Genomic DNA, 15345 nt, shown 5'->3' on the forward strand with positions numbered 1-15345 from the left:
TTAGTCAGTGTATGTTAGAGTTCATTGTATAATCATTTCAGCTTGACTAAGGCTAACTATATTTTCTTTTAATTTTTACTATGGGAGATCTGCAATGAAAATAAAATTGTGAGGTGTCTAAAAAGGGCTCCCAATTCATCACTGCCTGATTTGTGATACAATCTGAGATCAATTTTACCCTGATCTCATTGAACACTGGCACAGAGTCTAACTAGTCCACCCAATACAATTTGAAAACTTTGTCTGCCATTAGGTTTCGGATCACCACAATTCTGTCTGCGTGAGTCGTGAGATATCTGTAGCTGCTTTCTCACTGCTCTTTATTTGCTAATTGAAAGCAAGACATTACATGGTTTCAGTTTTAACCAAGGTAAATACAAAGCTTGCATTAACATTGCATTTTTCAAAATCTGCAGAAATCCAAAACTCTGTACAGCGAATGCAGTACATTTTGACATAGACAGTATTGTGACATAGGCAAAATGATTGTCCTTTTGTGGTCAACAAGCTGTTACCAGTAGAAATGTGATACTGTTAAGGTAATCTGTTTTTGCAGTTTGATCATGGGATAAACATTGAACATTATATTGGATAACTCACTTATCTATTTCAAATTAATGTCATTAGGATCTTCTGTGTCCATCTTCAAAGGCAGGCAAGACCACAGTTTAATGTCTTATTCATAAATGGTTGAACTTCCATCAGTGCAGCACTCCTCAGTATATACTGGCTCTCAGCCTAGATAGTTTTGCTCAAGACTCTAGAGTGTAACTTGAACTCAGAGTCTTGTGATTCAGAGGTGAAATTGATACATACTAAAGCACATCAGCCTACTTACTAGTCTTGCAGCAAAGTCATGCAATTACCCATAATGTCCAAGGATGTGCAGGCTAAATGGATTAGCTATGGAAAATGCAGGGTTAGAAGGATAGGTTAGGGGAGTGGGTTTGGGTGGGGTGCTTTTCAGAGGGTCAGTGTGGGCTGAATGCCCTGCTTCCACACTGTGAATTCTATGATATGGTATTAGAAATATGAATAGGTTATTTTTTCGCACAGCTCATTTCCTGAGGTACAGTTATGATAGTCTTTTTGTGAACTTCTGTTTGCTATACATGTTTAATGTTATAAATTTATTTCTAATATTGCATCTTTCTGATTATTACTTTAACTTCTGGTTGCTGTTAAGGAAAAAATGAACATGACCGTGTTAATGATAATAAGGAAACGAGGATGGTGAGGAGCTGCGGATGGATAGCCAAGAGATGTTCTGCATGGACTTTGCACCTTATCCTGATCAATGACATAATTTGATGGCATGCTGGTTTTCTGAAGCTGTCTGCTTACCTGTAAAACACAAAAATACCCAGTTAAACTTACAGGTTCACCTGTGATGTCATTCAGTTTACTACAAGGAATCTTAAACATAATGGCCCAGAATCTGTTGGGGATGTTAGAATGACACACACTGCAAGAACTGTGGAAACTGACCAGCACTTTGTAGCAAATACAACATACTCATGATTCGGGAATCACTGCAAGTTCCTGCCCAGTTAGCATCACTCTACTTGTGAATTTTTAAATTGACATCTTGCCCTTAACCTCTGGGAGTTTTATGATGTTACTGAATTTGTACATTAATTGTAGAAATAACTAGTAATGGTAAGTTTAGTAATGAGCAAATATTTTTGTCGTGAAGGATACAGGAGTTAAAGGGCACATAGGTAATGTGCCCTGTTTAAGCAAATTCTGGGCCAATGAGTTCAATACTGTTAAATACTAAGTATTTTCCCATTTATAATGCTATACCATATATTTTTGCAGTATTTCCAGTCCAAGAAAAACAAAGGAGATGCTTGAAGTGGAAATGAAAGGATTCCATTTCTTCTAGTAATCATCAGAATAAACACTCCTGGCAATGAAACTAGAGGGCATAGTCCAGAACTAGAGGGCATAGGTTTAGGGTGAGAGGGGAAAGATATAAAAGAGACCAACGGGGCAACTTTTTCACACAGAGGGTGGTACGTTTGTGGAATGAGCTGCCAGAGGGAGTGGTGGAGGCTGGTACAAATATCATAACAATGCCAATTTAAAATGCAATTTCATTTTGTTTTGTGGGCATACTGTTAGAATTTTTAATTTAGCAGGATATGGCTTATGCATACTTTGTGAATCAAGAATTATGAAGTGGTTTACAAAAAAGAATGCTCACTTCTTCAGCTTTTTCAAAAACTCGGAGAAAGTTTAAACCAAGCAGCTTTTTAATGTCTTTTTCAGTCCAGTTCCGCTGGAGAAGCTCAGCAATTAACGCAGGATATTTTGAAACGTCTTCTAGTCCAATAGGACCCCTTTAAATCCAAAAGAAAATATATATTTTTTTCTTATTTTAATAAATATGTCATCGTAAGCTTAAAATCAGAACCACGTGCTACCTAAGTACCTGTCAAAACCATCAAAGTCACTCCCGATGCCTACATGATCTGCACCAGCCACATTTCGAATGTGGTCAAGATGATCTAAAACAGAAGACAGTTTATTAAAGGCAGGGAATTTCACCCGCTCTTATCATTCAAAATGGTCATAGGTCATGGGTCATACTAACCTGCCACTTGGGATAGGGTGGCAGTTCCGTTGCAAGAAATAAAATCAGGATAAAAATTTACCATCACAATGCCTGAATTGTTTGCCTGAAAAATAAACAAAATAGGCAATTTGTATATTAAATTGTATTTGAATTTTGTACTTAACACTGCATTTACTTGGATTTTTTAGTTTGTATGATTGTGATTAGCATCATTGAATCATGAATATGATACTTTTTAATTGTAGCAAAACCCAGTACTACAGCGATTACAATGAATAATGTATGAAATGGGCTAAATTACAATTCTAGTTACAACTTTAGAAATATATTGTTGATTAATGTTAATATGCTCAGAAAAATAAAGCATGATTGTAGGGTACAAAGATATTCTAAATATTAAAAATCTAAAATGAAATGCACATTGGATGAATCAGTATCTGAAAAAGGTAGGTTAATGTTTTGATGTGTGTAATATTTAGTCATGCATGCGTTATACACATTTCGATTTCTAATGAGGCAGTACACAAAATGTCAATTGATTTGTTGTACATTACAATTAAATAGAGGTAGTTTTAGGGGATTTTAAAGTACCAGTAATAGCTATAACTACAACTGTCAATCTTTGGTTGGATCACATTTTGAGTATTTGTTAGAAATCCTTCCACAGGACATTGGCATCACTGGCAAGATTAATATTTATTGTCAATTCTTAATTACCTCCGAACTCAAAGCCTTACTTGGCCTTTGCTGAGGGTAGTTAAGAGTTAATGAAATCGTTGTGGGTCAGGAGTCTTATGTAGGTCAGACTTCCCAGACAAGTTTGTACAACAACTGATGATAGTTGTAATGGTCACCATGAACCTATTATCAGTTGTGCTCAGTTTTTGCCTTAATATTGAGGGTAGGATAACTTGTCTTGGAGACAATACAGTGAAAGCTCACAACATTCTTTCCTGAGATGAAGGAGTTGTTGCTTGATGAGAAGTTCAATTATTTTTGGATATACATTCTGGAGTTTAGAAGAATGAGAGGTGGTCTCATTGAAACAGAAAACATTCTGAAGAGGTTTAGCATGCTAGACTCTGAATGGGGTTAATTTGAGAAGTGGATGCAGAGAAGTAGAGAACTGGTTGGCAGACAGGAAGAAAAAACGTTGGAATAAATGGGTCTTTTTCTGAGTGGTTGGCAGTGACTAGTAGGGTACAGCAGGATTCAGTGCTTTGACCGAAGCTATTCACAATATATATTAATGATTTATCTTGTTGCAGATGACACAAGGCAGGATGGGAGTATGAACTGTGAGGACGATCCAGAGATGGGACCAAAGGGACTGTTTCCATGCTGTATAATGCTATCTCTCTAAATGTGAGGTTACGCTTTGGTAACAAAACAGGAAGACATTATTATGAGAATGAGAAAGTGAGAGATGCAGTGAGACCTAGTATCATTGCACACCAATCACTGAAAGTAAGCATGTAGGTGCAGCAAGTGGTAGACGACAAATGGTATTTTGGCCTTCATACCGAGAGTATTGATTACAGTAAAAGGGACGTTTTGCTGAAATTGCTAAGAGTCTTGGTGAGACCAAACCTGACATATTGTGTGTAATTTTCGTCATCTCATTTGAGGAATGATGTTCTGACTATTAAGGCAGTGCAACAAAGGTTTACCAGTCTGATTGCTGGGATGGCAGGGCTGATGAATGAAAAGATACTGGAACTCATAGAAACTGGAGTTAAAATTCTAACAGGGCTAGCCAGGATAAATGCAGGGAGGATATTTCCAGTGGAGCCTAGAACCAGGGATCACAGTTTAAGGATGTAGGGCATGCCATTTGCGACTGGGATGAGGAGAAATTTCTTCACTCAGACAGTGGTGAGCCAGTGGAATTCTCTGCTACAAAATCAGTTGAGACCAAAACATTGAATATTTTCAAGACGTAGTTCTCAGGAATAAAGGGATCAAGTATTATGGGGAGAAAGTGGGAACAGAGTACTGTGTTGGATAATCAGCCATGATCATAACAAATAGCAGAACAGACTTTCAGAGCCAATAGCCTATTCCTGCTCTTAGGTTCTATATTTCTAAATTATATAGATGCATGAGGTGATATAATTTGCTTAATCCTACTGAATTTTAAAAATAATTTACAATTAGGAGGATAATTAGTGTTTGGGATATGTTTCAGGCAGGAGCCCTTCACAGGAACCCGAAACATTGATTTTCCTGCTCCTCGGATGCTGCCTGACCTGCTGTGCTTTTTCAGCACCACTCTAATCTTGACAAAAATGGCAACTGTCTTCCCCATGCATGAACTGTATCCACTGCCATCTCAAATAGCAAGTGTAACAGATACATGGTTCTACCACCTGTAACTTCCTCTCCAAGCCATTTGTCATCCTGACTTGGAAATATGTTATCTTTCCTACATTGTCGCTGGGTCAAAATCCAGAAACTGCCTAACAACACTGTGGGTGTAATTAGATCACATTGACTGCAGTGGTTCAAGAGCAATGAGGGATGGGCAATAAATGCTGGCCTATCCAGTTACATCCAAAGACAAATGCTGAGAAAGAACTTCAAATTAGATATTGATTTCTGTATCAAGAGATAGATTGTCACTATGGACCATGGTAGCAGAATTTGCTCACCACTGGGTGTGATTGTAGATCTCATTGCATTTAATACAATCACTAGGCAAGACTCTATACACTTCTGGAGAAAATGGGCCATCCACCAAATCTCTCAGTCTCATCTGATCCTTCCATGGCAGCACAATCTCTACAGGTTGAGGGCACCACTCTGACAGTTTCAGGATGAATAGTGGAATGAAACAGGGCTGTGTCTTAGCTCCCATTTTATTTGTTTTTTTTTCTGCACACACATTAAGTCAAATAGTGAGCTCAAAAATCTGTCAAAATCAAAACTGAAGACAAAAGTCTAGCACATTTGATCAAAAAATATTTTCATGTTCATGATGTCTTGCTCTTCACTGACACAGAAACTTAGTTCCAAAGACATATAGATTGCCTCTCCCAGCCTCTCACACCTACAATAAGCTTCAACAAAACCATGGTTATGGGCCAGGATGTCACAAATTACAGTGTACATCGGGGGAATCAATTAAAATATATTTCTCCCCATCAGTAATAATTATTTTCAAACTCGCGAAGATACTATTATTTCACAGTTGTCTGTCAGAGTAACCTAAAAGCAATAATCCTATAATAATTGCAATTAATTGAAGCTACATGTCCTGTAACAATTAATTAGTTCCAATTTTACTGTTAATTGCATGACTGCATCTGAAATTACCTGTGATTGCCAACCTTTGTTATCAGTCATGTTTTAATGCTTCCTTCCAACTCAAAGGCATGTAATAAGTGTATAGCAAAACAATTCAACAACTTCTCATACTGCATAGAATTTTCAGAAAGGCAATGATGCATCTCAGGAGTCAAGCAATATAAAATTGCTCAAGCCTGCTGTTAGTTTTTAACACCTCAAACTCTAAATGTAATTCTGCCTGTAATTTACAGCTGTCAAATATGGAAACACTTGATGGTTTTATTTAGTAATAGTGCAAGTACAAGTTATTTCCAAATAGACAGATAAAGAGTTAGATTTAGATCCTTTTCTGTGATAACATTCAGCTCAAAAATGTATTGCACTGTAACTTTCTGGATGCCTGACAAGGACAATCTGACCCCTGTGTGTCTCCTGACATAATGAGATTTAAAGTTTGGGAAATAAATCAACTCAGGACTAAGCCAAATCCAATTCAACCATGGAAATTAGGAAAGGTAAATCTGGATTAAGGGAGAGTAGAGAGAAAACAAAATGAATAAAAATTCACAATTATCATTTTGTGTTCAAAGAGGAATTAAGTTATTAATATTATACATAACTTTCTGTGGAATATTTAACAAGCAAATTGAGCACATTTTGAGAAATAATGGTGAGATAAAGGGTTAAGTTTAGCTCTTGTGCAAAGAAAATGGCAAACAGAACATTAATTGTTCAACCATGGACTTCATGGCATATCTCTAATATCTGAAAATACTGACTTTTACATTAACCTATTACTTTTATTCATGTGGTTCAATTTATTTATTTTAAATGTTAAATATTAGTATAGAACATTTAAAGTATGCACATGATTCCTCGTACCAGCTTACGTAAAACCTTATCTTGCACATTTCGGTAGTTGTTGCATAAAGCAAATGCAGATGAATGACTGAAAATGACAGGAGCCGCTGACACTTCAAATGCAGCTAACATTGTATCTTCAGAGACATGAGATAGATCGATCAGCATTCCCAGACGATTCATTTCTTCTGCAACTTTCTGAAAGGCAGATGCAGTAAACTTTTGATTCTAGTTTGGCATTTTCTTTCTTTCCATATATATAATACTAACTTCTGTTTATGTAGCTCCCTTAATGTAGAAAGAGTTTCTAAGGTGATGTTTGCATTATGTTGTCATTATAATCCAGAAATCAGGCTAATGCCCTGAGAATGAGTTCAAATCTCACCATATTAATTACTAAAATTTAAACTTAATTAGTAAAAATTTGGGAACTGGCAGCTAGTCTCAGTAATGGTCACTACAAAACTATTTTTGATTGCCATAAAAACCAACCAGATTCACTGATACCTTTAGGGAAAGAAATCTGCCATCATTACCCAGTCTGGTGTACATGTGACTCAAGAATGTGGTCAATTCATAACTGGTCTAGCAAACCACTCACTTCAAGGGCGATTAGAGATGGGCAACAATTGTTGATCTTGCCAATTAAATAAAAGCAAAGTATTCTGGATATTGGAAATCTGAAATAAAAGTACTGGATGAACTCAGCACTTGTGGAGCGAAAGAGACTTAATATTTCAAGTACAATATGACTTCTTACGAATTGATGCTGCACCACTGCCAATAAAAGCAAAGAGCTGGGGGAAATGATTTTTATTTTTAATAAAAGATTTTTTCAAATCAAATATGTATAGCAATGAAAGTCATTGATTGAGGTACATTTGTGACATTTAGATTGACCAACTGAGGAGAGTTTTTCGCCACACTAGACAGTGGCAAACGATCAGAGGAGAACCAGAACAAAAAATAGGTATAAGCCATTTGGCTTTTCAAATCAGTTCTGTCCTTCATTGAGATCATATCTGATATCCCTTAATATATTTGGGTTCACAAAATCTATCATTGTGATAGCTCCAGTCCTCAAGTTTCCAGAATAAAAGCAGGAAATAGTAGCAGGTCAAGCAGTATCAGTGGAGAGAAAGCCAACATCATCATGCCACAACTGATTTAGTGCCAATTGCTGTTTGCAGGAGAACATGCCTATCTCTACCATCCTGTGTGTGTAGAATTATTTTTCTTAATTTCAGTCCTGAGGGATCTGGCTCTCATTATTAAAACTCTGGTTCCCTAGTCCTATTCTCCAATCAGCAGTAACAGTTTCTCCCAATTCATTCTATTTGTTCCCTTAGTTTCTTCAATTAAATCTCCACTTAACCTTTTAAATTTCCACAGAATACAACTCTAGTTTGCTTAACCCCTCTTAATAATTTAATCTTTGGTCCATATATCATTCCAACAATTCTCTCCAACATAAGTAAAAATTACTAACGTTTGATTCAGCCTCAGAAAGTGATAAGGACAGGGATGGAGTAGTGCTAGGGCAAATGTTATCCCAATAATTCAACGTTATTAAAGATGAATCTTGGTATGCAAAGCCAATTGGTAGACCTTCAATAATGGGTCAAAAAATGAAATATTACATGAAATCCAACAAATACCTTTCTACAAAACACAAAGCTTAGAGGCTGATTCTAACTGCTTTTTGGTGAAATGCAAGTTGCGTGGAGTTTGTTGGAGGGATTCTTGTTGTGTGGCTGAACAAGTTCTCTCACTGAATCTGTACCAAACTCACCGTATTAATTGTTGTTTCTGTGTCATGATGTGTATTACATCTGATTTTTGCCAACCTTACCACACATTGTTTACTGAACAACTTGACACTCACTGGATATCCCGGAATTCACCAGCAACCAGTACACAGGTGCTACCCTTAAAATCCCATTGTGCTCTTGGACAAGCCCTGTCAGTTCAGAGCTCCCCTACACAGCTCCCGATGTTTGCCCCAGACGTGGTAGACAGGGGGAAATTGATGCCCTGCTTTATGAGCAGTAACCTGGAGTTCCTGCTGGACAGGACTTCCTCTTCCCCGAGGACCAGCAGAATAAAAGAATTTCAAATCTTTTCACACCCATACCCAAGAAACGCAGTGGCTAATGAAACATTGCAGATGATTGTATTGTCTGTGTGTGTATGAATGTTGTGAATGGTGGATGGGCTGCTGATTTCAGTGCTTCTGAGTGGCATGATGATGTTGGCTTTCTCTCCACTGTTACTGCTTCACCTGCTACTATTTCCTGCTTTTATTCTGGAAGCTTGAGGACTGGAGCTAGGCTACCTTTCAGCCTGGAATTTCCTTCTCACTGAGCCTACCTTCTTGGTAGGTTTATAGGGAGGCGAGAGAAGTGCAAGGGTGGACAGGTTTCCAGCTCACTCTCGATGTTCACATACACACGGACTCATTTACACAGTATCTCTTCCTCCTCACACACCCTCTCCATTCCTCATTCTCTTGCACACCTTCCACTCATACATTCATTCACTCTGTTTCTCTTTCCCTTACAATCTACTTCACTCTAACTCCCTCCCTTTCATTCCTTCTCTCCCTTCTTCTCCTCTCACCCTCCCTGTCTTTGTCTCTCTATTTTCCATTTACCCGCTTAACAACACTCTCCCTTGTTCATAATCACCATCACCCATCCTCCTCCCTGGGTTGAGGTGCTGTGCTCCACCATTTTGATTGCTTCCTTCAGCAGGCCTGCACTTGGACAAGGACAAAGGCTTATTTTTCTATCATGTTCTCACTCAGAGCTTCTTTCTTCTGTACCCACTGGCAACTTTTCCCTCAATCCAGCTTGCAACTGACACATCTAGCAAACTTCTGGTCCCTTCCTCCCTTCCTGTAATCTGGCAGCTCCTCATCCACAAGCCTCAGACTCAGTGGAGTTACTCGTGTTCTCGCCCACAAATGGGGGAGAGAAATTACTTTTAATTCTATGCACAACTCCTTGAAGAGCATTCATTTCCAATTTCTGCACTATATTTGGACCCCTTGCCATTCACCAGTTGGTCAAGCCTGATTTAGATTCCACCACCCCTCCGTAGATTCTCCCAAATTACATCACTTCACCCTTACCAGCATTAAATTCCATCTACCAAGTGCCGCCATCTTCACTAGTCTGTCTACATCCTACTGCTCACTATTTACTACAGTACTAACTTGTATCATTCACAAATGTGTAATGTATATTGTCAATACCCAAATCCCAAATAATTTAAACAAAACAAGATAATCAATATTATTAGTGTCGACTTCCAGAAGGAGCCCTCTCCAAGCAGTAAAAAAAATGTTTACATTACTGTAGGCCCCCTATGCTTCATTCATTTACAATCCAAGTAAACACGTTACCTTAATACCATTTGCTTCTATTTCCTAAATTATTCTGTTAGCAAATGTCTTCAGGAAATTCATATATCCACCATCTACAAGCATTATCTTCATCAACCTTTTTTTGTTACTTCAATTAACTCAATCAGGTCAGCAATTTATGCAGGCTGCCTTCAAGTGAAAATCTGCCCTTTGACGATAGTCCCAGTTGATTTCCTTCAACTACTCTTGGACTGATAATTACAAAATTCATACCTCCTCTCATTTCTTTTGAACCAATGTGTAACTTGGGCAACCCCGTAGTCCTTGGGCAGCGCTCACAAATGCAAGGAGTAGTGAAAGGATTTGTTACAAGGCTTTTGGCAAGATTTGTATAAGTGTTTTGGTTTCATTTTCCTGCACATTCATAATAATCAGATAGGGTTTGTATCTTGCTCATATTCTAATACTACTGATTACAATCAGTTCAGTTGTTCGAAGACTTCAGATTGAGCAATGTTTCTCAATAACAAGCTTTCCTTTTACAGCAGTAATCTCTATATATACATTGCAACAATGTCCCTGATGTAAGGACAAAGAACTCTGACATAATACATCATTGTGAATGCTTTCTTTGTACTTTTTGCATACTTCTCAGAGACATCAGTAGGGATATCTAGTAAACTTGTTAATGCAAATCAGAAGCAAATTTATACCACCTCAGGAAGAGTTTACTAACTTTACCAAAATCAGATAATCCAGTGACACCGGGTTTTACACTACCACTGTCCACTCTGCTGGTATCTGCCCTGAAAAATGAGAGAAGTTAAAATAAATGATGTGTCTACAACGACTGCATTTTGCATTGCTACTATAATGTAAAACAGCAAGTCAGGGATTGCACTGTGGCACAATGTGCTAATAAACCCCTTTGCTGTATCATGGACTAAAGTCAATGATCCTCAACATTGTGAGTTTACAATCCTAGCTATGAAGACATGCTGAGCTGATAGCAAATAGTTCTCACTCTCTGTGGGAGACTATTTTTTTCTGTAATGGTACACCTCTATATGTCAGATATGAAGAACTGTAGGAAACTGGCCTCCTGCTGTTTTCAGCCATGGATGACACATGGCATGGACTTTCCTATTTTCCCAATAAAATCATTTCCTGTATACAAAAACCTTTCCTACGCACTCCAAGTAGAGCAGAAAATGGCTCCAATTGATATTTTCATCACTATTTTCAGTTGTTTTTATTAGACAAAAAGTATCTTATTTATTTGTTATCAGCTCAGCTCGTCTTCATAGCTAAACTCACAATGTTGAGAATCATTGACTTTAGTCCATGATACTGCATGAGGGTTTATCAGTACATTGTTACATTTCCAAACTAAAGGAAGATAATTTTGAATTTAGATTATAGTTATTTCAATGATATTGGGCAACATGGACAAATCTCCATTGTACTGGAATTGGAATCACAGGAAGAGGCCATTCAGCCCATTCAGTCTGCACTGCTCCTCAGAAGAGCATCCCACCCAGCCCGAGCCCACACCTTATCCCCATAAACCTGCATTTACCATAGCTAATCCACTTTGTCTGCAGATCTTTGGACTGTCTTTGATCTTTCTGGATGAAACTCATGCAGACATAGAGAAACTCCATACAGTCACCCAATGCTGGAATCAAACTCAGGTCCCTGGCCCTATGAGGCAGCAGTGCTAACCAGTGAGCCACCGTGCTGTCCCCAGTGGATTACTACACCTCCCCTTGTTAAGACATTTTTCCAAGATGACTATTTCCACTTCCTTGCTTTGCATTAGTTCAGGTAATGATCTTGCTATGCTTAATCCCTTATTTGCCATTCAGAGGCAACTGACTATAGCTTTGTGTACAATAGTTATTGTCTTACCATGGTGTGTTACAAGTATGTGTTAATGTCAGGTAACGGACTCCAAGTTCATAGAACATGCGCAAAGCTCCGAGACTGTTGTCAATTCCATGTCCACCTTCCACACCAATAAGGCTGGCTATTTTACCACTATGAAATACTTCTGTGATTCCTTTAATAGAGTTAATCAATAGTATTATACTTTGCAAAACGCATTAATCATACAATCCTCTTGCAACCTTATGGCTGATGCAGTATCTCAAGTTGATAGCAGTATTTTGTCTAAAACATTATTATCTTGGGGATGATGAACATTTCTCCCAATGTAGCATGATCCAAATTAAAAGTTGCAAACTGTTCTTTAAATTTGCAACCATACATTCATTATTTACCCAATTTCATAGCACCCTCAAATTGCAAAACTCATTTGCATGCATTTTTCAAATATGTCAATATTTGTGATCTTCCAAGTCATCCCTTTGTTCTTCAGTTTGCTAACATTATATACATTTATAATATCACCTGTTGTGCAAGGACAAAAGCTCTGTAACATTTCTCAGCCAAATATAGACTAGGTTATGACCTACCATCAGCTGTTGTTGTTAGCTGAAAATCTTCTGGGAACATCTGTACCATTCTCTTTATCACATCAATTTGCTCCAATGCATGACGCACTGCATCTTTGTTCTGTGTATTACACGGCACATATGCAACCCAAAACTAGGTGAAATAAAATAGCAACAAGTTTTATTGGACAGGTAAAGTCAGATAGGAAGTTATCTAATCAGAAATACACAGTAATTGGTACTTACTTTCTCTCATTTTCATTCCTTATTTCTTTTTTAAATATCATTTTTGCCCTTTTCTGCCTTTGCTTAAAATGAAATATTTAGCAGAAATATTTTAACCTGACATAATTCATAATATTGCATATATAAAAAGGATATTTACTTATTATATTTTTGGAATATTGATAAGGTCAAGTTAAGGATGAAGGTAAACTCTTAAACACCTGTTATTTGGCAGACAATTTCATGTTATTCAATGTAACAAAAGGATGATGTTTGCCATTGTATTATTTCAATGAAAAAACATTTATGCCCTCTGGTGTTCAGCATTGTCATGGGGACGGGGGAATTGGCTGGATAGATTTTTAATCAACCTGCTCATACAGGTTTACAACACATAAGTAGAGCAGGGGGGTGGGGGCTTGAAAACAGAAATAGGAGCACTATCACTGCACCACAATAGATCTATTCATTCACATTCCCTTTGAAACAGTGAGTTAGCCTAAATTGTGTACCACGCATGTAATCTGGAGCGCATGGAATTGGATTGCAACCTTTAAACTTGAGCACTACAGCAACAGGCAGACTAATAAATGAGAAACCCAGCATTTGGTTCAGGGACTTGATTTTGAGGTAACTTCATGATGTAACTCATCAATTATTTTCTCACATTTTAAGAATGCGTGCAGTAATAATCACTGAAATCATGGCAAAAGAACATGGTGTCCAGGCATGGAAAATAGACAATATTACATACTATGACTTCCATGTCCTCCAGAAGGTGTATACATCAGCAAATTTACCAGCATTTGAATAATGCCCAGGGATAGGAAGAAAGAGATCTTAATTTTCTCTTTTAAAAATATTTGGTTTAATTTTTAAAATGGCTGCTATCAAACACAATGAACAAGGTGACTGCTTCTAGAAATTACTAGGCCTAAAGTGAACTCATCACCTCCTGAAAACAGACACCCCTTGCATTTTATGAACATTTCAACTAAGCAAATACAAAGGGATAGTGAACAAGATGTCTACCTCAGCCAGTTCTGGATAATTTTGCTTGTCTTTGTTCAAATGACTCCACAGCTATCTGCTACAAACCCTGGTTTCAGAAGAGGAGCATTAAATCTTCCTTGTTAGCAGAGTATCTCAACCTAAAGTTCCAGTCACATGACTGAAACTGCTAGTTTGTTTGATCCACCTTTAACTACACAGCTTTTATAATTATTCATCATTGTAACACCAGAAGAATAAGCAGACTCAAGCTCAGCTAAATGACTACAACTGATCTCAATATTTCTCAAAAGTCTGATTCTGAAAAGAAACCTGTGTTTTACCTGCAAAATGAATCAACTCTCAGCTAACATCTCAACACCTTCACCAGCAATTTAGCTGCGAGTAAGCAAAAGGGACTTCTGGGCCCGGTCAACTGAAAGAACATTAACATTCAAGTGAAGTAATTCTAATTTTCTTTATAGAACATAGAACATAGAAGAATACAGCGCAGTACAGGCCCTTTGGCCCTCGATGTTGCGCCGATCCAAGCCCACCTAACCTACACTAGCCCACTATCCTCCATATGCCTATCCAATGCCCGTTTAAATGCCCATAAAGAGGGAGAGTCCACCACTGCTACTGAACATAGAGAACATAGAACAATACAGCACAGAACAGGCCCTTCGGCCCACGATGTTGTGCCGAACATTTGTCCTAGCTTAAGCACCCATCCATGTACCTATCCAATTGCCACTTAAAGTTCGCCAATGATTCTGACTCTGCCACTCCCACAGGCAGCGCATTCCATGAACTCACGACTCGCTGAGTAAAGAACCTACCCCTAACATCTGCTCTATACCTACCACCCTTAATTTAAAGCTATGCCCCCTCGTAATAGCTAATACTGGCATGGATAGAGGATTGGCTAACCGGTCAACTTCTGCTGGGTTTAATGTTGGGACCACAACTATCATGCTCTATCTTAACGATCTGGATGAAGGGACTGAGGGCATCGTTGTTAAGTTTGCAGATGGCACAAAGATAGGTGGAGGGACAGGTAGTGTTGAGGGAGCGGGGAGGATGCAGAAGCATTGAACAGGTTAGGAGAGTGAGTAAAGAAATGACAGATGGAATACAATGTGGGAAAGTGTGAGGTTATGCACTCTGGCTTTTTAAAAAATTCATTTGTGGGACTTGGGTGTCGCTGGCTGGCCAGCATTGATAGCCCATCCCTGTTTGCCCTTGAGCAAGTGGTGGTGGGCTGCCTTCTGGATTCACCACATGGGTTCAGCCACAATGCCGGTAGGGAGGGAATTCCAGGTCTTTGACCCAACGACTGTGATGGAACGGTGGTATATTTCCAAGTCATAGTGATGAGTGGCTTGGAGGGGAACGTGTAAATGGTGTTGTTTCCAAGTACCTGCTATCCTTGTCCTTCTAGGTGAAAATGGTTGTTGGTTTGGAAGGTGCTGTCTGAGGATCTTTGGTGAATTTCTGCAGTGCATCTTGTAGATAGTACACATTGCTGCTACTGAGCATCAGTAGTGGTGGTGGAGGGATTGAATGTTTGTTGA

General features: G+C 38.3%; 1 protein-coding gene across 1 annotated transcript in view; it reads right to left on the reverse strand.

Moving 5' to 3' along the window:
- Window positions 1-303: 303 nt before the first annotated feature.
- LOC122558363 (dipeptidase 1-like) overlaps window positions 304-15345 on the reverse strand; it is a 27989-nt gene continuing 12947 nt past the window's right edge. The window contains exons 3-10 of the mRNA XM_043706844.1: window positions 12575-12707; window positions 12009-12159; window positions 10834-10903; window positions 6752-6928; window positions 2600-2684; window positions 2438-2513; window positions 2210-2345; window positions 304-1344 (exon numbers count right to left, since the gene is read on the reverse strand). Coding sequence (XP_043562779.1) covers window positions 1165-1344; window positions 2210-2345; window positions 2438-2513; window positions 2600-2684; window positions 6752-6928; window positions 10834-10903; window positions 12009-12159; window positions 12575-12707 — 1008 coding nt within the window. The 3' untranslated portion in view covers window positions 304-1164. The remainder of the gene's footprint in view (window positions 1345-2209; window positions 2346-2437; window positions 2514-2599; window positions 2685-6751; window positions 6929-10833; window positions 10904-12008; window positions 12160-12574; window positions 12708-15345) is intronic.

The sequence above is a fragment of the Chiloscyllium plagiosum genome, chromosome 17, assembly GCF_004010195.1.
Source record: "Chiloscyllium plagiosum isolate BGI_BamShark_2017 chromosome 17, ASM401019v2, whole genome shotgun sequence".
Classification (NCBI taxonomy): Eukaryota; Metazoa; Chordata; class Chondrichthyes; order Orectolobiformes; family Hemiscylliidae; genus Chiloscyllium; species Chiloscyllium plagiosum.